Source organism: Rhyacophila brunnea, unplaced genomic scaffold (assembly GCF_057557595.1).
Source record: "Rhyacophila brunnea isolate RB1 unplaced genomic scaffold, BYU_Rbru_1.0 scaffold_21, whole genome shotgun sequence".
In the NCBI taxonomy this organism is placed as follows: Eukaryota; Metazoa; Arthropoda; class Insecta; order Trichoptera; family Rhyacophilidae; genus Rhyacophila; species Rhyacophila brunnea.
The window spans coordinates 25,252,076-25,277,075 of record NW_028232871.1 but is presented as its reverse complement, the minus strand read 5'-3'; the positions used below and the strand labels follow the sequence as shown (position 1 = coordinate 25,277,075).

At 33.8% G+C, this 25,000-nt stretch overlaps 1 protein-coding gene across 1 annotated transcript; it reads right to left on the bottom strand.

The window, feature by feature from the left end:
* Positions 1-3,330: 3,330 nt before the first annotated feature.
* Positions 3,331-23,627, bottom strand: LOC147070894 (serine/threonine-protein phosphatase PP1-beta catalytic subunit). The gene is made up of 7 exons (XM_085949085.1): positions 23,551-23,627; positions 18,023-18,154; positions 12,075-12,290; positions 10,402-10,593; positions 8,874-9,025; positions 7,645-7,779; positions 3,331-5,642 (listed from the first exon to the last, which is right to left on the bottom strand). The coding sequence occupies exons 1-7, from the start codon at positions 23,597-23,599 to the stop codon at positions 5,544-5,546; spliced, it is 975 nt and encodes a 324-aa protein (XP_085805211.1). The 5' UTR covers positions 23,600-23,627; the 3' UTR covers positions 3,331-5,543.
* Positions 23,628-25,000: the final 1,373 nt, after the last annotated feature.

Sequence of the window (25,000 nt, the reverse complement as noted above, 5' to 3'; positions counted from 1 at the left end):
GAAGAAACTAATGTCGTCGTAAAATCAAATCAATATCAGTGTGGAAAATTTAATAAGTTGTAACAATCTTACATTGGTTAAAGTGTTTGCACAACAGCCTGCGTTGTATACAAATATTTTGATTGACTATGAAGACAATAGATGTAAGTATAAAACATTGGATATTAATATAACTGATTGAAACACGGCGATATAATTAATTTTATGTAGTCCTTTTTATTCTTTTACAATATGAAAGCAGAGGAGTGTACCTCAGTTTGATAACTTTCTTATTGTAACAATCGTCCTTCAAAAAACTTAAAATCGTGTTAATAAATTCATTTATAAATCAAGTGACAAAGAAAAGAGTTATGAATGAAATCTTAGAAAATTTTCAACAGGAAATATATAGATCCATGTTAAATTGTGAGTGATTTGAATTTTCTTCCAGATGAGAGCCTCGTGGTTTTACTAAGTATAAAAATCATTGAAGCAAGAGTTTATATGAAAATTAAAGTTACCTTTTTTGCTTCATTTTTATATGTATTATGTTTAGACTCTATATAAGAAAGTTTACTTCTTCATCTTTGACTATAGCGATGTAGTTTAATAAGCTAACTAATCCTTAGTTTCGCGAAAACATCACTCGATCTACAAATACACAACACTGCTGAACCTTCTTATCCGAGTGAAAGATAATATAGATTCCGACTTCACTTTAGAATATCTTGAACAAAACGACACATGCGTAGGTAATGAATTGATTTTTAAAATCCTGTAAAAAATACGGTCTCCGTATTTTAATTTACTAACATTAAATTTATTTGAATATGTATTTTTCTAGTCATTTACAATAAAATTCAACACTATATAATATACTAACTGAGCTGTCAAAATAGAAACATCTCCAGGATAATTACTTATGAATCGTTCACCTGATATATACAAATATTTGTAGAGTTCCAATACTTAAAAATATATATTTTTTACTAAGACGTATTGAAGAAATATAATATTTACAGGACATAATTTTCTCAGGTAAACTTTACACTATCGAAGGCTTATAATTTGAAACGTTTCATATTGAAAAAGCTTCAGAAATTGTGTATTTAAAACAATTAAATTACCATGACTAAAAGCAAAACAAAAAAAATTAATAATACTTTTTTAATCTGTGCAATTAATAATAAATTTTTCGTAATTTAAATAGACTTTCTACAGAAAAATAAATACAATTTCAATTTGTCACACCTTATAGTTTTAAAATATGCAAAACACCTATACAATTTACAAAATATTTATTTATGTTACCGGTGAAGAAGCGTGTTCGGTAAATTTGAATACATTTTAAAGTCTATCGTCGTATCTACATAGCTTGAAATCACTAAAAAATGCTTTACAAAAATCTCATGTCTGAGCTTGAGATATATTATGATGTTAAGTTATTATAGCTCTCTTGTAAATAGGCCTATAGCTGAAAATTGTCAAATCTACGACAGGAAAGATTGTTCTTTATAAAAACAAATTGTACATACACATCTATGACAAATTCTGTACAAACTTATGTAGTATCTTTGTTTAAAAAGTGATTATCTTAAATATGTAGAACTTTTAAAATTTATGAAATGTATGAATCTAAGATTTCGAGGAATGAATATTGTGTTGTTTTTTGTGTGACATTGTGCTAAGAACACGTTCAATACAATGTATTATGTCATAATGAAATTTTAGATGGCTTAGTTTTAACTACTATTAAAAACATTATTTTCTTCTTTAAATATATGTATACAATATATTTCTTGTATTTGAATTGAATGGTGTGCAACAGTTTAAACAGTTGAACAGTTTGAGGCTAGACCAAAGTAAACAGTTGTTTCACCTGCTTAATAACTAACTACAGGTCTTCGATACAAACTCTACGCCATTACAGGTAACATCCACAGAATACAGTTAATTATATTGCGACTTCTATACGCATTTCGCTGAGATGCTAAAATTTCGTACCGGAAAAATTGTCCATAAATTGTAATTTTTAATATCTATTCTGTAAATCAAATTTGTAAAATAATTCTCCAACTATCCGTTAAGCGAAATTTGTATGAATTGTGGTTGATTATAGGTAACTACAAACCATAAAAAAGAGTGACAAGAGCGATAAGGGGCATTAAGACAGTAATGACATAAACACTGTCAGTAATAATGACAAATTACCTATGCCAACTTCTTGTGAGCTCCATCGTACAGTCCATCAAATTGGGCCGCCTTAAATGGCAAGGCCATGTACACAGGATGGAAGAGCCACACACGATAAAGAAACTGACATTCGAGAGGCCAGAAAGCAAACGAAGACCTCGTCAACCTCATACAAGATAAAGGGTTTGTGTCAAGTTGGATTTAAAGACTTTGGGGGTCTTAAACTGGATGGAGACAGATGCTGGAGATAAGGCCAATACCCTCGTAGCATTGTAATGCCATAAAAAAAGAACTTTTTGTAATATCACTATAGTCTCTTCCATGTACATCTCTATGAGACCACCATCCGCTACCGTCCTTTAGCACTACAAACAGCGCTCTGACGTGTTGGCCATGATATAGAAGTCACAGTATACATTGACGCACACACTCACCACAACTAAATATTTGAATGTCTTGTTAATGCTGAATTTTGTATGACAATATAGATGATATCTTACGGTATAAAAATTTACACTATAAAATAAAATTCATATTACGTATTATTTATGTTTCGCGAGCCTAATACTACAAAGTTCTAAGTCTTTATTTTAGACAAAACAAACCTAACAAATTTATTGTTACTTTTGTTTCTCCAATAATAAACACTTAGAAGCTAGTAGTTCTCCACTCACGATTTGTCAATTGAATAATAATAGATGTCTTCGATAATTGGAAATCTGCAGTTTCAATGCGTTGAACATTTGAAGATATCATCGTTTTCCCACGAAGACGTGTCAAATCAGATTACAAGTGTGGACAGGAATATCTTCGATCGAAATATTTACAAAATTTATTGCTTGTCATTGGTGCAAGTATTCCTCTATTTAAGAGTGGCAACACTGACATTACTAGTTTGAATCAAATTTTACAATAATTACCATTTACACACATCTAAATCATTAAAGGATACATAGCTGAAAAAAATATGAAGGCCACAAAAAATGTTATAATTTGGTTTAACTTTAAGAACAGCTCAAATTTCAAGGCATCACGACGTTTTAAACCGTCGTTTAATTAATATCCTAATAGTATAAAGAATTCTATAGAAAAAGCAAACATACATTTAAGACTTCTAAAAACAATGACGTATTATAAGTTAATACAATGAATATATCAGAGTTTGGATTGAACCACAACCAATCCCTAAAAGCCCCTTAATTATTTTGCAGCGGGAACTGGACAGAACCATTGATTCTAAATTTAGAGACCCCGAAACGGAAATAAATTTACGTAAGCTGGTTAGGAAAAAAAGGAATTGTTAAAGCTTCCACCTCAAAATCTCAATGAAAGCATATTAATTACAACTGAATGTACACGCCTTTTATATTGTGACATGATTTAATTCCTTTGGGTGTATGGCGCGATCGGCCGAAATCTATCCAGCGATTGACGCATTGGACATACCTGCTCTGAACGTCACAGTCAATCAAACAGTAATTGTTTTTAGAAGTCATTGCAAACGTCAATAATGAAGATATATTAAGACAAACGAAAAGAATCTCTCAGAATAAAATCTCCAAATCTTCGGAGTTCATTAATTTTATTTTTATCACTCAACCTAAACAGATTGTCATAACAATAACAGTGCATCTCAACAACACATCGTACTGCACACAATCAAGAGTGCATTAATTATATCTCCCGGTACCGTGTTCACAAGCAACGGTGCATATCTTTAATAACAACCTTATCGACGGAGACGTGACAGTCCGAATAGAAAATACACTTTGTGTCCTCTAAAAGAAACACACACTCGTCAGCACGCGCTCGGTGCACCCGTTTCAATACATTTCAAATGAAAATATAGCGATACAATAAATAAACTATCATCACGTATGGAATTACAGCAAGATAATTATTCTACGAGACAACAGTTTTCCAAACGATGCAGTAATAATTTATCGATAGACGCACAGGCACACGGCTCTTGTTAAATTGTCATTTACGAATAAAATAAATACACGGAGTAACGTGAGAATGAATATTAATAGTTACAAACTACGATGCACATAACAGTAACAATTATGTGCCACAACGAATTAAAATAAAATAATCTGTATATTATAATATAATACCGACTGACAAGAAAACAAAAAAAAAACACTTTACTCTGTGGAGAAATATTTGACAATATGTTGCTTTCGTAAAATCAAAAATAAAAATTAAAGTTTACGAAGAACAACGTTTCACTGCCACAGGCGATAATGATCCTTATGGCAAAATGTAAGCAACAATTTCGATGATTCTTGTATATGTCAAAGGATTATATTGTATTATTGACGCTGACCTCAAAAATATATTTACAGTAGATTTATTTTCACCATACAAAGTTTAATCTATGAAATTATAACTGTTCACTGATACACTATATTTTGCCACAAAGGATTCATAGCATGATGAAGTGAATCTACACTGCCTAATAAAGAATTAATTTCAACTAGTTATGTCTGATTTTGAGGCTCTCCCAGTCCTCGGTTGGGTGTGATGTCGTTTTGAGGTAAAGAAAACACAACTGCGAGGTACAAAAATAACGTAACACTAATAAGAAATGCGGGATTTATCAACAGAAATGCCACCTTGAATACCTTGATATTATAGTCAAATATTATTGACTGTCATTCTGAATCTATTTCAATTAACTATAGCGAAATAGAGAAGTTACTATTCTTGCCAGACCCGACTCGACGACTATAATTTATAAATGCCTGCAAAGGCGTTACCATGGACTGTCGTGAAATCTGACGTTTGATATCATAATTTACTCGAATATCATTTATTACTTGAACAGAAACTATTAATAGTACGTATGATACAAAAATATAGAATGAAACAACACAAATCACAAAATCTCCAATATTTTGAACATTTGAAATAAATAATACAAGAAAAGACTGATTATTGTGTAGTCAATAGATATATTTTGTTATATTTTTAATTTTTAATGTTAGAAACACAACGTAAGCCAATCACAGTAAGCGTCAAGATGATCCAATTGGAATCTGAATTGTTGTGTGTAATAGTTATTTATGAGTAATGATTGCTCACGACAATCAGCATAAATCTTCTTATAATCAAGACTATTTATATAATGTAATCATTATTCAAGATGGTATTTCTGGTGACAGAATCGAAATTTCTCAATATCACCGTCGAAAAATCAATTTGCATATAGGAGCACTGAGAGTCACCAGTCGAGGTCCACCCCGTGCGGTGCGGAGTGAAAAAGAATGCACTATCAACGACAGAGCTTTCACTAGTATTACTGATATAGTCCACAGAGTAAAGATTGTCTATTGGGTGGTGCAGTGCGCGGTGGCTCTCCTGAAGAGTTATTTCTTCTTGAGGGTGGATCTCTGCGGCGTGGGTGGCCTGCCGCTGTTCACTCCGTTGTATTGGTACTTCGCTTTTTTCTCCGAGGGCTTCAGGATCTGTAATAACCACATTATATTTAGAGGAGTTACCTTAACCCGATCGGCGCGTAAAGTTTCCATACAAAAGATGTACTGTCCGCGGTCGGTTTTTCGAAATGTTATTCTTCGCTGTATTATAATAAATACGGCAGTTAAAAATTGTGGCTACAAGAGCTATCATACCTAGATACATAAGGATCAAAGTGCCACACTAAAACACATAATGGAGTGTTCAATTTAGCTGTGTTTACTTTAACAAAACTACCGTATTGCTTTTTTCAGATAAACTCTGTCGCCATTTTCGACGACATAACACTCGACTTCAAAACAAGTGCACCAATGAAGACAATTAATCACTGACTAATTTTATTTTACTCGTGTTAAAAACACTTAAAAATGCCATAAAAATTATTGAAAATAATAGCTTTTATTGGTGACTTATGAATTATTGCTAATTAGTGTAAGTTTTATTGATGACAAATCCATTAAAATTGGATGGTAGTCCCCAGTTTTATTTCGTGGCATAGATTGTGTCAGCATTTTACATGTTTTATGGGCCATTCTAATTTAAGCGTTAAAGGTGAGTCCACACTGGTTGAAAATATTATAATAATTTTTTTGTTATTTTTTTTTTAGTGAAACTTGGATTTTGTAGATTACTTTTCAGTTTATTGAGCATTGTGTTATGCTAGTGATTGTCATTTTATGTTTTGTAAAAAAAACAATATTTATTTTTTAAATTGCGTAAATTTTTCCAAGTGCTACAAAAACTTTTTTTTGGGTAAGGTTTTAAAAATTTACAAGCATTAAATTGTACGCGAAGATAATATGTAATATAGTTGAAAAGTCAATATTCCATGATTTATATTTTATATTATATTGTATACCTACCCGTGTGTTTTTTTATCAAAAATTTATACGTTTTATATATTCCTTCATAGTAATTCGTAATTTATTGGTAAAACTTGCAATCCTCTAAAATATAATAATATATATTTTTTCATTCCGTGTGGACGCATCTTTACTAGTTCAAGTACATTTTTAGAAATATTAAGACAAATTTCTTTTCGTTTTTTGGTTGTCTTTTTCGTATTCCCGCACATGATGTAAAAATCGCGGTGAATTCAAATTTACACGGTAAATACTCGGCGCACACTCAACTCGAATGAAATATATTTTGTATACCTACTGCGCAGCCGCGAAAAATACCGCGTAGATTTGAACTGATGCAATCGTACCGGCGAATCTCAATAGATCGAGGGGGTTCGAAAGATCGATGTTTATGAAATTAAAACAACATATTTTTGACAAAGTTATTGATATGGCGGTACGAACACGAATCAGAGCATCTTTCAATACAAAAATCAATACTATGCGTGAAGTATTTCCTACTTTACCGACATTTCAATTTTCGATATCAACAGTTGCGACATCCGCCCAGTATCAGAGCTTATGTAGAAAACAACATATGTCCCATCCGCGGCGATCGGGTTAACAAAATATTTTAATTACTAGCATTTACTAGAAGAAATCTCGAGTGAAACAATGAATAAAACAAAATGGATACTTTTGAAACATACAAGTTATCAAAGAAATAAAAGCGTAAAAATAATATTTATTATTCATACAGCTATTTCTTTTCAAATCAGTGATACAGAAATTATTTAAATTTTCTGGGACAGAAGAGAAAAGGAGACAGGAGATCCTAACTGCCAAGGTTGAACTGAAGATCCCTGAAGCCATTGCATGGTGGAGAAATTGCGGCAAACAAATGGAAGTAGAATCGTAGACCCACATTCGGTTAAAATGTCGATGGCAAATGAGTTAGTAAGTAATTATTTTGACATATTTAGCATCGTCACATTCTTTAAAGGAAATCAAAAACAAATACTGATTACGTAAAATTTCTATATGTTTCGGTCCTTTTTTAGCGTTACGAAAGTTTGGTCTCCGCATCATGCGTAACTGAATTCCTGACATAATTCAGTTATCCATCAAACATAGCGGGTGAGTGTATTACCTGGAATGAACACATTAACGTGTCATCGACTGACATCATCCCTCCAGCGTTGTCGAATTCACCGCAGTAATTTGGAGCGGAGAACAGTGTCACAAGTTGTCTCTTTGCAAAGAATTCATATCCATCTTCTACCACCTGAAGAACAAATACAAAAACAAATCAATGAAATACATTTACAATATTAAGCCTAATTAAATAAACAATAATTTGACCATGTGCGTTTTTTTGATTGACAAACACATTCAAACTGCTACTACTATAGATCTACCAGTATAAGTTGTCCACTGAGTGAGGGCACTACATGCCAACATTTGACATATCATTCAATACTTTTTATACTGTGATGAGCTTAGTTCTAAATTCGAATTATTTAGTAGACAAAAATATACATCCATATTCGATTGAGTTTTGAATTAAGTACCAGTACCACTATAGACCTGAAGGGGCGTTATGAACTTTTAGTATTACAGGACTTGACAGCATTGCAGAACATTTTTAGTGTGACAGAATTGGTAGCCATTGAAAAATTATATTTTGTAAGTTGGCACTTTGAAACATGCCAGCATTGTATATAATAAGTAGGTAAGGTGAATTACTTTGTTGTTTATTACTTTGTTTGTTTTATTGTTCAATCTTATTGAGAGTATATGGGCATCCACAGAGTGGAGGTTGTAAGAGCAGATTTTTTAATGAGGAATAGGTGTTACGACATTCACCCTACCTATTGGATCCTTCCACTGGATTAAATACACATTGAAAAAACCAAGGCTGTTATTTTTTTTCATTTCAGGTCATTAAAAAAAAAATATCGGTTCGGTACCGGTTTTCGGTTCATATCCGGTTTGAAGTCCTGAAAAAAACACATGGTTTTTTCGATTCTATATTTACAATATTCAAGCGAAGGATGCTAATGGCCCAAACACATCACCATCACGTCACGTGCCGTCACGCTGAGATAGAAATAAAAATGTTAAGATAGAAATACTGATTCACTATCGCTATATTAAATTTTCTATCTCTGTCGGTAATGGTAATGTGCTCAGGCCAATAGGGTCTCTCAATACCTTCACCTATGCAGACAGCGGAATGCAGGTATCGCTAGAGACACAACTAGGACATTTGAAAGGAGTCAAGATCCTCAACAGTGAGGAAAACGCCAATGAAGAAGGTCTGCTGTTAAACGATGACAAGTCAAGGTAAAAATAAATAATAGGTAATTAGAACCATACCTGATGGGCTCTGCATATGAGGTCTAGGTCGTGTCTGTTGAGGAATTTGCTAACAATATCGGCACCGAAAGTGAAAGAAACACCGCGGTCATTCTCACCCCACCCTTTCACGTCTTTATCGGGGTCTGACCATAACAGGTCGCATAACAGACCTGCAAGAAAAACATTGCATTTCTAATTTTACGACATTCATGGAAATAATGTCAGAGTACAGGAAAATAAATTGGTGACCTTGAATAGGCCTCCCTGGAAAGTTCTTATTCTGTTTACCAAAGTTTTCTACTTGCAAAATCTGTTCATAAAAATTAATATTTGATACTTACAAGGACGCGAAAATGGACTGACATATGTCGTCCGAATGCCAACCGGCCATCATATTATATCATATTATATCATATCATACGTCACAAGCAGTTAAATGATTTAAGGATTTTTGTGAAAAATCTGAACTTGAAGAAAAAATTGCAATGAGTTATTTTTCTTGAGGCGCCTTTTTTATATATTCCGTGACTAAAATTAATACAGCCCCACGATGGCCGCGCGACTTAAGCGTCGGCCTATAATGTCGTGGGTCCCAGGTTCGAATTCTGTGTCTGGCAAGTACACATATAGCTTTTCAATTTGTGTATGAGTCAGAGTATGGACTTAATAGGTTGAGCAAGTGGCTAACATCCATTTTTCGTAAAAACAAAATCTGTTAATACAAATCCTTCAGTCTGTGGAGGCCCATGTGATTTTATTAGGATCGGTCATGGTAAAATTAAAAAAAAATTTAAATAATTGGGAAACACAGGTATAAGGGCTCAAATAAAGGTATGTAAATGCAGTGTAATAATTTACTAAAAACTTAAGGTGACGCATCAGTGAAACGCCAAATAATTTTCAACTGTAGGCGCGACGAAATTTTGGACTCGCTACCATTCAGTGAGAGAATGTCGAGCCAGAAACACGTCACTTTGCTGCGTGATGGCGACGGGTCAATTAATTCTAAAATCGTGTAAAGATGACTAAAAACGTTACCCATTTACTTTAAAAAGAAAACATGTCAATAAATATATTATTATTGTTACTAATAGAACAATAAACAGAACATAAAATGGACGTATGTTGGATTTATATGACAAATAATATTTCGTTTGACAGGCGTCATTTGCACCCGCGACCCGCAATCCGCGCATCGCCTAGCAACGATCTTTTTAGACCGTGCCTCAACTAATGCATGGCCTTAAAATGAAAATGGGCAGGCATAGATATCTCTAACAAGAGACAATCACCGGATAAATGTAGTCATTCAGTGGTAGAATACATCCACATACAAAATAGTTTTGTAAAAGTATGCGGCAATTCACAGGACTGATGAATAGAATCAGCTCGGAGACCTTCATCCAGCAGTGAATCAATCTTGCCTGATGATAATGAATAAAGAGTGTCGCATTCTCAAGTACTATGTATCATTCATTGAATAAAAAAGTTATTTAATTAAAGGTGGTACAGGAGGCAAATTAAAATGAAAAGGGAAGGTATAGACCTGTATCGGGGACGTCTGTGGGCCTCATGATGCGTCTGATCTGCTCCATGCCCTGCAGGTCTGGTGAGAGACCTCCGTGGCAGCAGAAGATCTTCTCGTCGATGATGGCCGCGATGGGCAGGCAGTTGAAGCAGTCCGTGAACGTTTTCCACAGCTTTATGTTAAACCGCCTTTTGCACTCGTCATAAAAGCCTATAAACATAATATACCATACCATTAGCAACCAAAAACCCAAGAATCTGGTATCAAATTAGATTGAACTGTACTTATGTATTTTATAAGCACACGGAATGTAATCATAGAGGCTCTGCACAGTTGCCATACGTTAAATACACCAACTAGTAATACCTGTCAGATAAAATACATGACTAATAATCCAGTCATATTAGGGAAAAACCTGTAAATAATTCCCCTAAGATGAGACTGCATAATATGAATAGACCATTGCCAAAGAATTTGGACTATAAATAGAAGGAACCTTATACATATATTATTTCTGTTATAACATTTGAAATAATTGAGCAAGCGCATGATATTAACATTGTTCAGTTGCAGTTCCGATTTTCTTACTGAGGAAATGGCTGCCATTTTTTTATGTTCATTGTGATTACTTACTCGAGTATAGTTATAGACAGTTTTACACAAATTTAACAGGATTTTTCAACTAAATAATAATCAAAGTGTAATATTATCGGCTGCTTATCTACTCATTGTGACGGATTGTCTTTTCATATGCCCTGCAAATTAATGTCATAGCTATATCAAATGAACCTGTAATGTGGTCACTTGTAGCTAACTAAATCAGTTTACCAGAGGTCCTTTTTTTGCTTTAATTCCATACATTTAGGCTCCATCTCTATAGAAGAAGGTTTTTCAACTCATCTTTGGCTAGTGGCCATTAATAAAATACCAAAAATCAATATTTGTACATGTTGTGCTACGGCCACCATCTTGTAAAGTGGCGGACCATTATTAGTTTTTCAGCCATACCTCATTGACGGCTGAAAATATAGAAAAATGTGTCATATAAAAGTTTAAGACCATAAAAAAACACATATTTAATCGAAACGTTTTTATTCATATCTGACGCTGCCTCCTAGCCATAATAAAAATAGACCTAGGCAGGGTTTAATTGAACCTTAAAAACTGACCAATAACATTTGAAGTTTGTATTCTTAATTCAATGAAATGTATATATGACAAAATTTTGTGTGCAGTATTTATGTCAGATCTCCACCCTTCGCAACTGATAAATAATTTTTCGCTATCAAATTAGTCTGCCATATTATTACAAATAAACTAAAGAATTCTGCATATAATTAAAACAGAAGATAACTGAATCAGCTTTTTGGCCATTTGCGCACGCACTTGAACACGTTTGAACCTGCTTGATTCCGGACAGAGGCACCGTGTCCCATTCAAAATTAAGCATGTCGCGTTGTTAAAACTGTAGCAGCGAGTCTACAGCCCGTCTGCTCACTTGTATTGAAATCAATGCGTTCAATTGGAAGCAGTTAACTATGCTAAAATATTACATCTCAGAACCTTGGTAAAAGAAAATTCAGCTTCGTTTTCATATATAAAAGCTCTAACAAGAAGAACTTCTTTTAATTTACATATGAGGAATATTTACACCAGTAAACTATGCAATAAACTATTGATAAATGGTATACCATATATGCGATTTATGCTGGCACACTCGTGGTTTCCTCGGAGCAGGAAAAAGTTCTCGGGGTACTTGATCTTGTAGGCCAGCAGAAGGCAAATGGTCTCCAGGGATTGCTTGCCGCGGTCCACGTAGTCGCCCAGGAACAAATAATTTGACTCCGGGGGAAAGCCCCCGTATTCAAACAACCTCAGCAGGTCTGTGTACTGCCCGTGAATGTCGCCTGGAATATCACAACAGAAAAAATTATACAAAGATAATAATATAACAATGTGGAAATATGTATAATATCCCTATATTTTTTTTAAGAAATACACAGCAGATTATACTTGGGTCGGGAGCTAAAAGCCTGGATAATATGATTTTTATGAGATTATGATGGGGAAGCATTAACCATTTAAATTTTTAGACTATATAATAATATGTTGTTATCGTATTGAATTACTCCCGGCCTGCTGTAGAAGTGAGAGAAAGAGAAGATGTGAATCCCATGCTTTAAACTTAAGGCCATACCTTAGTTGAGACACGGTCTAAAAAGATCGTCGCTAGGCGATGCGCGGATTGCGGGTCGTGGGTGCAAATGAGGCATGTCAAACCAAATATAATTTGTCTTATAAACATGTGTCCATTTAATGTTCTGTTTATTGTTTTATCAGTAACAATAATAAGATATTCATTGCCATGTTTTCTTTTTAAAGTAAATGGGTAACGTTTTAAGTCATCTTTACACGATTTAAGAATTATTACGGCCGTCGCCATCACGAAGCAAAATGACGTGTTTCTAACTCTACATTCTCTCTCCGAATGGGAGCGAGTGCAAAATTTCGTCGCGCCTATAGTTGAAAATTATTTGCCGTTTCACTGATGAATCACCTTAAGAATAGTTTAATCCCGCAGTCCGCCCAGCAGAATAGTTTGACGATGAGTGCAATGAGTACCCACGAGGAGACGCAAACTTATAATAATTGTTGATGTTTAATTTGTAGGTTAGGATAAGTTGAAGAATAACAATAGGAGTATTGTGGCCTACTTGAAGTTGGACACGCCTGCTGTAGATGATGGTTCCAAGTCCGTTCAGTGCATGATTTATTATAAAAGATTTTTCTAACGGTAATATTTCTGACGCTGTTCCAAATTTTGTATTCGATAAAGAATCTTATTACCTTAAATGCCGTGTACTGAATGAAAAATAATTTAATTTCACTGTAGGCAAATCATAACGTAAAAATGTAAATAACCGCTTTTGCTTCTTAGCAGAGCATATGAATGAGCCTGCAAAGACTGGAGGTTGTATTAATAGATTTTTTGATGAGGAATAGTATTATTAGTCATTCACCCAATCCATTGAACCCTTCTACTGGAAAAAATTCAACATGCATTTTTACTAACTACGTCTTTGCACTTGTGACCCACAATTTCAGAGACAGGCACTCTGCAATCATAATACCTAATACCTACATCACTCACAATTTCAATTCTTATCATGTTTTTCATAACGGTTGTACACCTTTTAGTACATGTTAATTTGCTTAGAAACCAATAAGCGAGGCAGACCGTATTATTTACTGTCAATGAGAAAAAAACCAATTTGTAACGCTTTATGATGATATCTGACCTTGTGCAGATTATTTGCATACGAGACATTATTAACGGCGCAGTTAACTCGGTGCAAACTTTAATTTGAGTCATTTAGCATGTATCCTAAAAATAAGCGTGCGGAAATAAAAATAATATTTACCTATACTAACAGCCTCAAATAAAAATTTATAAATATCTCTCGGAAAAATCAGGGCTTTGTAGTTGATGTCAGAATCAGACTTAAAATGCATTTTTTTTACTAATTAATTCATAATAGGTTGCCCTTTAGAAAAATTAAATACATTTTTTTTAACCATTTTTAATGAATAAATAATATACATAATTACCGGCCCACAATGGCCGCGCGGCTTAAGTGTCGGCCTATAGCGTCATGGGTCCCAGGTTTGAATTCTGGGTCTGGCAGGTACACATATATTGTTTTTTCAGTTTGTGTATGGGCCAAATAGGTTGAGCAAGTGGCTAACATCCATTTCTCGTAAAAACAAAATCTGTTAATACAAACCTCCATTCCGTGGAGGCCCATATGATCTTTTTAGGATCGGACATGGTCAAAAAAAAAAAGTTTTATCCTCTATAATGTGATTCCTACTACACATAATGTGTTGGCGATTCTTTATTTAGCAGCAGATATGAAGAAATGATGTATTATTATATTAAATATAATATTTTTGCATGGGACGTTTGCTGGGACCGACGACTCTATAGGCCGGCGCTTAAATATTTTCAACTCTGTCGGGAATTGAATTTAATATTTTCTATTAGACAGTCTAATACTAAACATTATTATTAATTTAGCCTTCTCAGTTCGATCTTCGACTTTCCTCCAACCGGCCTGGTCTTCCGCTGCTTCCTCAGTCTTCAATATCTATCTTAACACCTTTCTTAATTGAGATCTCCAAATGGTTTATAAAGCCATAATATATGATGACGGTACATGCCCAAGAAGGCATAACCATAAACTGATGGGCAGGTTATGTCATAGGGACGGGCTGTGTAGAAAGTTGCACAGTATCATAGCAATTAAGAACGGGTTACGCGTTGAATAGCCATTCTGTCTACATATGCCTCTGCTACCCTCTACCTTTTCCTCTTCACTGTGAATTAGAGTAAATCGTACTAATCTCAGAAAACATGGCTAAAGTATAGTCTTCCTGCGTTTGTAAGTTCTTTCGCCTTATTGGTTAATTTTAAAACCGTCTCATTCCTGACATGATCTGCCCATGATACAGCCACATCTCAAAAACTACCAATCTTCTGATGGTTTCTTTCTTTACTATCTAGATTTTGACTACGTAGACCAATACAAATATAGCAGCTTATCGTTTTTTACCGGATGTAGAAGAGAAAGCACATTTTTTCAAAAATGTCATTTCAGTCAACTTTCGAAGGATCCTTAATAATTTCCACCTAAAACATGCCTGTTTATGACCATTTCAAAAACGTTAATAACAATTTACAAAATCAATTATCGACCCATTATAATTAAATGACTCCAAATTGGCTCTTAAATAGAAATCATCTAATTCACAAACAAACACAGTTGAGATGATATTTTTGATTTTTAAATAGATCCAAGAAAATCTTAACTTCTCCATAATGTATTAAAAAAAAACATGTGTGTAAAAATAATATAATATTCGGCTGCAGTGAAGATATCACATAAATATGTGAAGGATAATTTCATTTTATTTTAAATCGTCAGACAAATTTAGCTTGAATAACATTTCATTCAGTGATGCCAAGTTAATTAGCTGACGGAAGTTATCTTATATTATACCAAGGATTTTTTTGAAATATTATTCATTAGCTGTGGTTACATTTTAATTTATTACATGCATCAATATGTTACGTAGGACTGTAATAAGTCTTTGGTCACAATGGCATTTTATAAACAACATTGAGTGGTAGTGATAATTCTGTTTCATATTTATATCTCGACAATATATTATCTACTACAGAAATAATACTTTACAAATTAATAATTAACAGTTTATTTAATTTTGGATATATCTAAGGCCATTGGCGCGTTTTGACTCACGCGCATTTTAGGTACATGTGACATCATTGAGCCATCCACACGCACTCGCGTCATGACAACACAACTCGCAGCGAGACACAAGCCATGTGGACAAGCATTAAATATAAGTCTACCATGATTTGAATCTTCAATTAACGACACGGTTCGCTAAATGCTGTCTTCTCTACTTTCTTGTGTGGAACTAAGTCTTTTGCTCTCTCTCAGCAAGCCAAAATTGATGGGACAAAGACCTGGATGAAGGCGGAAATCGAGACGGCAAATTTGTGTTATCAATAAAAAAGTTTAGCAAGATTAACACTCCCCAAATTAGAAGCATAAGTGAAATATATATATAGATATATTACATTTAAAATAAAGATTCAGATGCGTTTATTTTACAACTGAAAAAATCAAGTTTTATAATAATATGGAAGGGAATCGTAAAGATTTCTCACTAACTCAAAGCTGTACAAGAGCTACAGATTCAATATTAAGATTAAAATACTAGGCTATTTAATAATTTATTTTGCATTCATCAAAACCTACAGCTATAGAGCTATTTTATTATCGAAAAGAAATGAAATATTTTGATAATAATGAAAGGAAAATACAAAATCATGAATAATTTTATGGTTAATATGTTTATACGTATTCGTTATTGTCTGTTATCTCGGATGAATCATGAATTGATAAAATAATTATTATTTTCCATATTATGACTGTGGATAGGTACTATAATCAGAATGTAACAATGTTTCTATAGAATTATCACTAATCTTATCAATGCACAAGACACAATCTCATGATAATATGCTCTTTTTTAATTACATTATAAATTTGTCTCCTATTATTTGATCTTCTGGGGTAGCAATGCTGAACCTTTTCATACTTACATGGGAAGAATATTGGGATAAGTTGAAAGCTTTCATTGTTTTAGCTTTAGTTTCCCTTCCAACAAATTTTTTCTGTAAAAACAGTTTTTTCTCCAAAATGACGATGACCAAAGTCAAAAATTCTTCTATTAGCTTATCTTGTATATTATATAATCATTCATTCAGGTTCCAAACCTTTTATTTATTTTTCAGCTTTATTTATCTTTCAAAAATTTTAGTGCTACGTATCATTACGACCTGCCAGCTAAATTAAAACAAGTCAGTAGTGCCCTCCAAAATTACGAGATATTTTGAACTCTAGGTGTAGTTCAACTTATGATTCAGGACAGGGAATTGTTTTTCAGGAGGATCCCACTTAAATCAAGATTCTTTCACGTGTGAATTGTTTGCTAATCAAAATCCAGAAAATATGCCAACAACTCTTGTCAGCCAGAATGTGAAATTAGTACTATAGCTCATACCAACATAATATCTTGTTAGAAATATGTATAAAATAAAATAGTTTTTAAATTATAAGCAAATGAAAGGACGCTATAACAGAAATTTGGAATGATCCTGACACCGTTTAGTAATTTAGATAATTATAATACAATACACTCTCAGTAATCCGCCGCTCGATTATCCGACAACTACTATAATCCGCCGTTATTTTTACTAGTTGAATGCACAAAATCAAGCTCTATAATTCACCAGTATTCGTTCGTCAAATTCAGTAATCCGCCGCGTACAAGTATAAAACGCAGATGAGACGGGTTTATTTAAGAAACTTCTCCTTTGTAAAACGTACATTCATCGCGAAGAAAGTAATGTACCAGGGAGGAAAGTGCCCGAGGACCGCATCACAACTATACCGTGCTCCAATGCTCCGTGCAACCGGGACACACAAAATGAAGCTTTTGGTCTTAGGGAAAGACAGGAATCCTAAGCCATTCAACAATATCTGCCTCACTGAACAACTGGTTGTGTCAAATGATTTACTATATTTAGTTAATAAACTTAGTTTATAAATATGTATACACTTGATTTAAATTATAAATAAAACCGTAATTTTCTAGTACAAATTTCTCAAAAAAACTATTTTTACGAAATATGTAGTTACCTGTTTTAATTTTTACCATATTTTGTATGTATTGCACTATAATCCGCCGCTTTCACTAATTGGACACTTGTCTGGTTTTTGGTGTGGCGGATTACTGAGAGAGTACTATACTTTGATTTAACATACAAAAAAGCAAAATTCGCTTCAGATAGTATTGTAAAATCCACTATGTAGTTAACTTAGTCGAAATTAGATAGGACACATATAGCTTAGCGGTCAGCGCACATAGGCGCGAAATCCCGGGGGGCGCAGGTTCGAATCCATGCGTGTCAAAATATTTTTTCTAGTGGTTATATATTTCTTGGAAGTGTTTTCAAATTATGTATATAAAGTAAATAGTTGCTTACCGCAAATTTTGAGCGGCGCCTCCAGTTCTAGCAAGATGGGCTGCTGCAGGAATATTTCGCGAGACTTGGAGCACAACCCTCGCACCTCCGACTCCGTCATGGCCACCGTCTTCCCCGGCCTGCATCCTCTCACTGCAAAAAAACAACGCTAGTTACAAATTACAGCTAAGACCATTTCACTTCTTGTGTACATAGGAACATTATATTTTGACACGAATTACATTGACCAGATTATTTGCATTCTAGGAAGACGTAAAGAAGCCTATCTTAATTCACTATTGATCCGAGGATTTTTTTTTAGATGTTTGTTTATACGCAACCCTAATTCTGCGACACTAAGTTAGTATCAAGTTTATAATAATATTATAAAAAAATAGATTATTGTTTTTGTTTTTGCTCTGCTACCAAGTGTTCTTTTTCCGTCTTTCCTCAACATTTTGGGCCCATTGCAGAGTTCATTCTAAAGAGATAATTTTGTCAAGTGTACAGTTAGGTGTATGAATGAGAATGTAGCTCATGTATCGAGAAATGTTTAGTCCAGCAAACCAGAGATGCCAGACTGGACATTCGATTTTTCTGAAAGGGCCGAAAACAGTGACATTTTTTAAACATAGCCTGTTGTTACTATTAGAAGTCTGTATTTCCTATATTCAGTGTTAAAATATGGATGTCTTTAAGAGGAGAATCTAGAGATGAATATTTGGGGCTATTAAAGAAAATGGCATATGGAGGTCGAGATACAATGAGTTGTACACACTTTATGAGGGTGAAATGGTCATGTGAAATTAAGCCAGAATGTCGGAGTAAGGTTGGATATACGCATCCCCCGAGGGTAAGAGATGACCTGATCTGTCGAAACTGAGATAGCTGGACTGTGTTATGAGGGATTTAAGGATGCTCAGCCTAAACAACTGAAAAGTAGCGGAACCGAGTGACAAAAATTATGATAATAAGACATGATCTCTACTGTAATTTTCACTTTATTATGTAAAGCTGACATTTTCTGAATAGGTCACTCCAGACCTAATATCCTGATTGATTTGATACAACTTTACATCTGCTGTTTTAGATTCTATATTCATTATCACTGCCTTTATGAACAAACAGATCAGCTGTCCGTAATGCTGAAGAAATTAATAAAAGATTTGTTTTATGGAAATAGCAGGAGCGAAATTGAATTTTCAGTAAACATAGAGTTTAGTACCTATTAGAATTAGATGGTGGTCTTTCAATGTTTAATGTTTTCTAATATAAGTATTCAAATTGAATTAATACATAATTTTAATTAATAGTATGGTTGGGTAATTAAAAGTGTTTGTAAAAGTAAGCTTGCATGAAAACAGAGTCCATATGTCTGTTAATTTAAGTTAATACATTCCAATTTTATTATTAACAATATAATATTCCGGTATCAAGTAAAATATGCCAACAATTTTGTATCAAAGTTTATATTTATGTTTGATTCATTTCTGGAAGTGTTTTTGGCAACATATCGATTGATAGAAGACAACTAACATGAGTGTATTTATAAATTCACGTCTGGAACGGATGCACTTCGCAATATCTAGTTGAAAATCAAAAGTATGGTCTTAAATAACTCAGCCGATGGGTGACTGGAATTTCTTTCATCTTTCTACTGATTTTGTAACAAAAATGTACAAAACAGTAACTAAACACCATTAGTAATAGAATTAATTATTTAAGTTCTGTTTTTGCAGAATTAATCACAGAATCTTTAACCAAAGTTTGGCAGCTCAAAACATACCAATTTTTTTTGGCAAACGTATGTTTGTACAATGATAAAACTGTATGAATATGAATTAAAGATTTGTTTTGAGAGTTAAGTCAAGCAAATACAAAACAATTTGTGGGCGAGCATAACCACCGTTGAGTAACACAAGTCGCATGCACACATTTAGCCTGCGTCTTCAGCAATGACATGGTGAACACACGGAAAAAGCATAGGACTCAACCACTTCTGCTGCAAGTAGCACATGTACGACACAGTGTATGTGAATGTCAAACGAACAGATGGCTGTGTCTGCATGTGGACTAAGTTGTCATGAATATCAACCAGACGCTAGCTCCCATGATATTTGATGAAATAATTATGAATGATATAAATAAGAAATCTGTTATTTATTGTGTTCTATATAACACAGATTAGGTAAATCTAATTTTGATATTAGTCAAGTTATGTTGTATGTTTTACCCCAATATATATTATAATATATATAATATATATATAAGCATTAATTTAAGACAGAAATAATCTATGAACCTGAAATGCGGCTATCAACCGATATTATGAATACCTTGAGCAAATAAAGGCACTTATGTGAAGATCGTTGACACGAATAGAAAAGCGCCAAGAGCTCATTGACCACATAAACGAAATAAAGTTTAAATATTCAGGGAAAGTGATGCTTCTGACTGGTAACATTGACAGAAAGAGAAGAGTGTAAGGGAGTGGAGATGGCTTCCAATCTTTGGTGATTGAAGAGGATCGACATTAAGAATGTTCTCAAAACGATAAATCCTAGTCTTCCCGATAAATTTACAACAATTTCAAAATATCCTCCAGAATTAATTATTCATACAAGTAAACGTTGCATCTATTAAAGATTTTTTTATTCTTCACGCAACTATGGACCAGTGGCGAAGACTGTTTGTTGGAAAGAGGTAAACGATTACTGAAACACGAAGAATAATATATCTGCAGTATAAGTAATGCCGTGGCAATTTCTTATATCATATTGTCGAAAATTACAAAATAAAGTGAATATATTCGGAATAAATGTTAAATATTATATTTATGTAGAAATTGATCTTTCTCATTTCCTCCAAGTGTGGCACTAATTGACTATGTTAATATAAACATTGGTTATGATTACAGAACCAATAATTTCATAGTACTTAAAGCAGTCGCTAGTTTTTCTTTGTTGAAATTTCATTACTTACGGATGAAATAATAAATCAATTTGCACTATTCGTGGCAATCGCCTCGTAGATACTATGCTTAGAAAGTTCTCATATTTAGCCACGTAGTATTGAGTCTTCGCCACTACTACAGACTACCCTAGCCCTAGCTAAGAGCTAGATACTTACACTACAAAAATAAAGTTATTTACAACATTAAAACAATTAAAAACATTTCATCTATGTTATCATAATGGAGAAGGACATTCATGAAGAAATTAGATCTATGAAAAGAGTATTAATTCCATAGTAAAGCTCCTCGTGATCTGATTCGTAAAATTTCTTAATAACACAGTGTTATCATAAGAAAGTAATAATTTTTAAATGTATTCCCTGAATAGCCATATGTAAACATTTCAGAAAAAGGTAATAGGTATACCATCATAAATCGTCAGGTGTTCGAATTTAGAACTAAACTCATCACAGTATTAAAAGTATTGAATTGTATGTCAAATGCTAGCATGTGAAAATTCATGCAAATATGACAACTTATACTGGTGGATCGATGGCGTGAATGGATTAATAAGTCCAAAAGCTATTGTAGCTTTGAACAACATTTTAGGTCACTTTAATGGACATGTGTTATAAAAAATTTTGCTATAATGCAAGATAACAGCGAATCAGACATATATTTTGATGTAAGGTTAACTTTTCAGTAACACTCGGGAGTCAAATTCAAAACCAAAGTTAATTTTTTTCAATTGAAAGTCACTTGATAAGTGGGAACCATATTTCAATCAAGTTGATCAACCTGTAAGTTGAATTGAACAAAGTTGAGGTCTTTTCTACTTTTAGTCAACTTAGGCAAGTTACTTGCAGTAACCAAGGTGATAACAACCCGCATCGGCACATCAAACTTGTTTCGACTCGTGACTGTGATTAGTTGATCATTATGCGTTACAAGATGTTATGGCTTTTGTTTCTGAATTAAAAAATGATTAAATCGATATGTAGGAATATTCCCATCAATTTCTTTTTCAACATTATTTATCAAAAATCAAAATACGGGAACACGGTATATAATATAATTTCAATGTTTAATTTATCCTTTCCTTACATCATATTAAAAACCATGTAAATTGATGTATGTAAGAACCTCAATGAAAACTTTAACACTTAACAAGATTTTTTTTGTTTTTTGGGATTTCGCGTTACTAATGAAAAAGTTGTTAGTATAACCAGGGCTTCGCAGAGAAAATGCTAGACCCAGGGCAACCCGTATTTTAAGAGTAAAATTCAATACCTAGAAAGGAAATATAAAATGCTAGTTTTTATTTACGGAATTTACTTAATACTGTTTAATTAAATACAAAAATTATTTGGCTCATTGTTGGCTGTCTAATCATACTCGTACACTCACCGACATGATAAAAAAAACAATGTGTGATAATAAACACTGTGCGTTAATTGATATTTGTAAAACAATGCTATTTTTTATATTGCGAACAAATTATGAATTTTTTGTGAAAATTGAAGCCCATGGCAAACTGCCCCACCCTCCTCTGATATTGTATAATTATAGGGCATTATTATAATGTGAGAGATGACAATCAATTATTAATACACTACACACATTATGAACATTGTTCATGGGACTAATAATTGTCGACTATTGCCTGCGTTATATGATGATGGTCATGTCTTTTACAAGCAGCACTGTGGCGGGATGACTACTGTTGGAATAATCAGATCACGAGGGCGTCACTATATTCGTACCAAAAAAACGTCACATTTTAACTTCAAAGCAACTAAAATTCATCTAATCAGCACAAATTTATCTAGCTAGCAATCTATCAAGCAACATTCAACTAAATTTATTGTTTTATTGTATTGTACTGGATTGATAAGACTCAACTCAACTATTGCATGAGCAGAATATACGTTCAAATAATAGTATGAAAAGATCTACTGCCAACGAACTAGGTAATCAACTAATCTATATTATAAATACCCATGTAATCGGATGTGAAAAGGTCTTTGAGTTTTGCGTTTTTCTTAACCTGTTCCTTTTGAAGTCGGATTACTTTACCGACCAGATGCAAAGCAGCAAAAATAAAATGTAACATAAACAATCATTGTTAATGCATCAATAGGATCGAGAAGCTCACATTTTCAAGATTATGTGACTTCATACGGAATGTCAAACATATATTTTCAATTAAGACATTTCTACAAATGAGTAGGCTTAACGACGGTAATTGATATCTGATACTTCCAGAGTCTAAAACTCTAAAATATCACAAAACAGAAATACCACATTGCCTGTCATCTTCACGAGTTAGCAATAACAAATAACAATGTGCGTCTAAAACCATTCGATCGCTCGTCGAAAGCTTTCTAAATACCCAGTAACAAGGCGTGAACGGTAATATCCTAAAAGTAGTGCCTGAGCATTGATAGTATTAAACGTTAAATTATGACGGGTTCGCGAGGTGAAGTATCCACTTAAATTATGCAATAGCCCATGCGGCAAATATTGAAAAAAGTCTATAACATTCCTTGATAAAAGTATTAGAAGCGATTAATATGAGAATAGAATCGAAACATACCATCTAAAAGTCTTTTTATAAGACTGTCAACATTTAGCTCGTCAGCCATATTTATCTCACTAATAATTTCATGTAGTAAAAAGCAGAGATATATTTAGCACAGGAGCTAAATTAATATTGTCTATGGAAGATGGTTCAAAAATAATCTTGTTTTGTTTATTATCAAAGATTTTATTTTAATAATAATATTTTACTTTTCCGTATTAGTAGGTACCTATAAGAGTATATTTAAAAAAAATGATATTTATTTTGTTTTACTCTTCTATAAAACATTTAATTTATCATCCAAACATTTCTCACATATTTTTTGTGATCAGTAAGAAACTAGGTAATTAATGAAAGGAGTTTTACCTACCAATAAAACTCTTATTATTCATGTTGACTTTGAAGTCTTAGTGCTCGGCCGTAGTCATTTGGCGGGCGCGGCGCGGCGACGTCTTGCAAAACTCAAACGTATAACCGTGTGTATTATGCCCCAAAAAAGACACTGTCTACGAACATTTTACACACGGTTATACGTTTGAGTTTCGCAAGACGCCGCCGCGCCGCCCCCGCGCGACCACTACGTTCTTGTACCTAGAGATAGGGTTTGCTCTTTCTTCTCCGCGTGTGGTTATATTCTCCTAATTTATTTTCCTTTTTCTTGTCGTTGGTCATTCCTCCGTTTTTATTTACTGATCATACCCACGCGTCCATTTTTTATGTATATAGCTTGGGATCCCTCTGTCTTCATTATGATATGACTCAAGGAACCAGGTAGAAGTTACCTGGACTTCAAAGTCAACATGAATAATAAGAGTTTTATTGGTAGGTAAAACTCCTTTCATTATTCGAATTTGACTTTGAAGTCCTTGAGATATCTGTTTGTTATTACCTGGTGTTGGGTATGCCGAATTACTGTATGTGACGAGGTATAGACCATCGTGACTTTCCATGTATATGGTTGAATAGAAAAGTTAATGGGTTCTTTTCCTCTTCTGATGGTGGTGTATCCATCGTTCTCTGGTAGTTGTAGTGAAATGTCGACTAACTACGCCAGCACCGCGATTTCCTAACTATCGACTCGTGTGGCACCAGACGATAGTTAGGAAATCGGGCCCCAGTTACCTCTCTTTAAGATATCATCTATTGGGTATATTTACAGTTTAAGGAAGCCACCACTGAGCGGACACTGCCTGGTGGCTCATGTACCCCTGCTTCCAACAGTACTGACCTTATCCAATTCCCTATAACTGTCCTGGTGCCTGGTTTTGGTGATCCTCTTGAAGATGTAAATAATTCCGAAATATCCCCACTTTCCCCTCTCCTTGAGTTTGACATGCAGACGAGTTTCCGTAACCAGAATACTGGGTCGATGTTTTGACACGTGGAAACGCTTAGCTTCCATTCCGATTGAAGATGCTTGGCGGTATCTGTATTTGAGCCAAACATTGGCCATACAAGCTGTCCT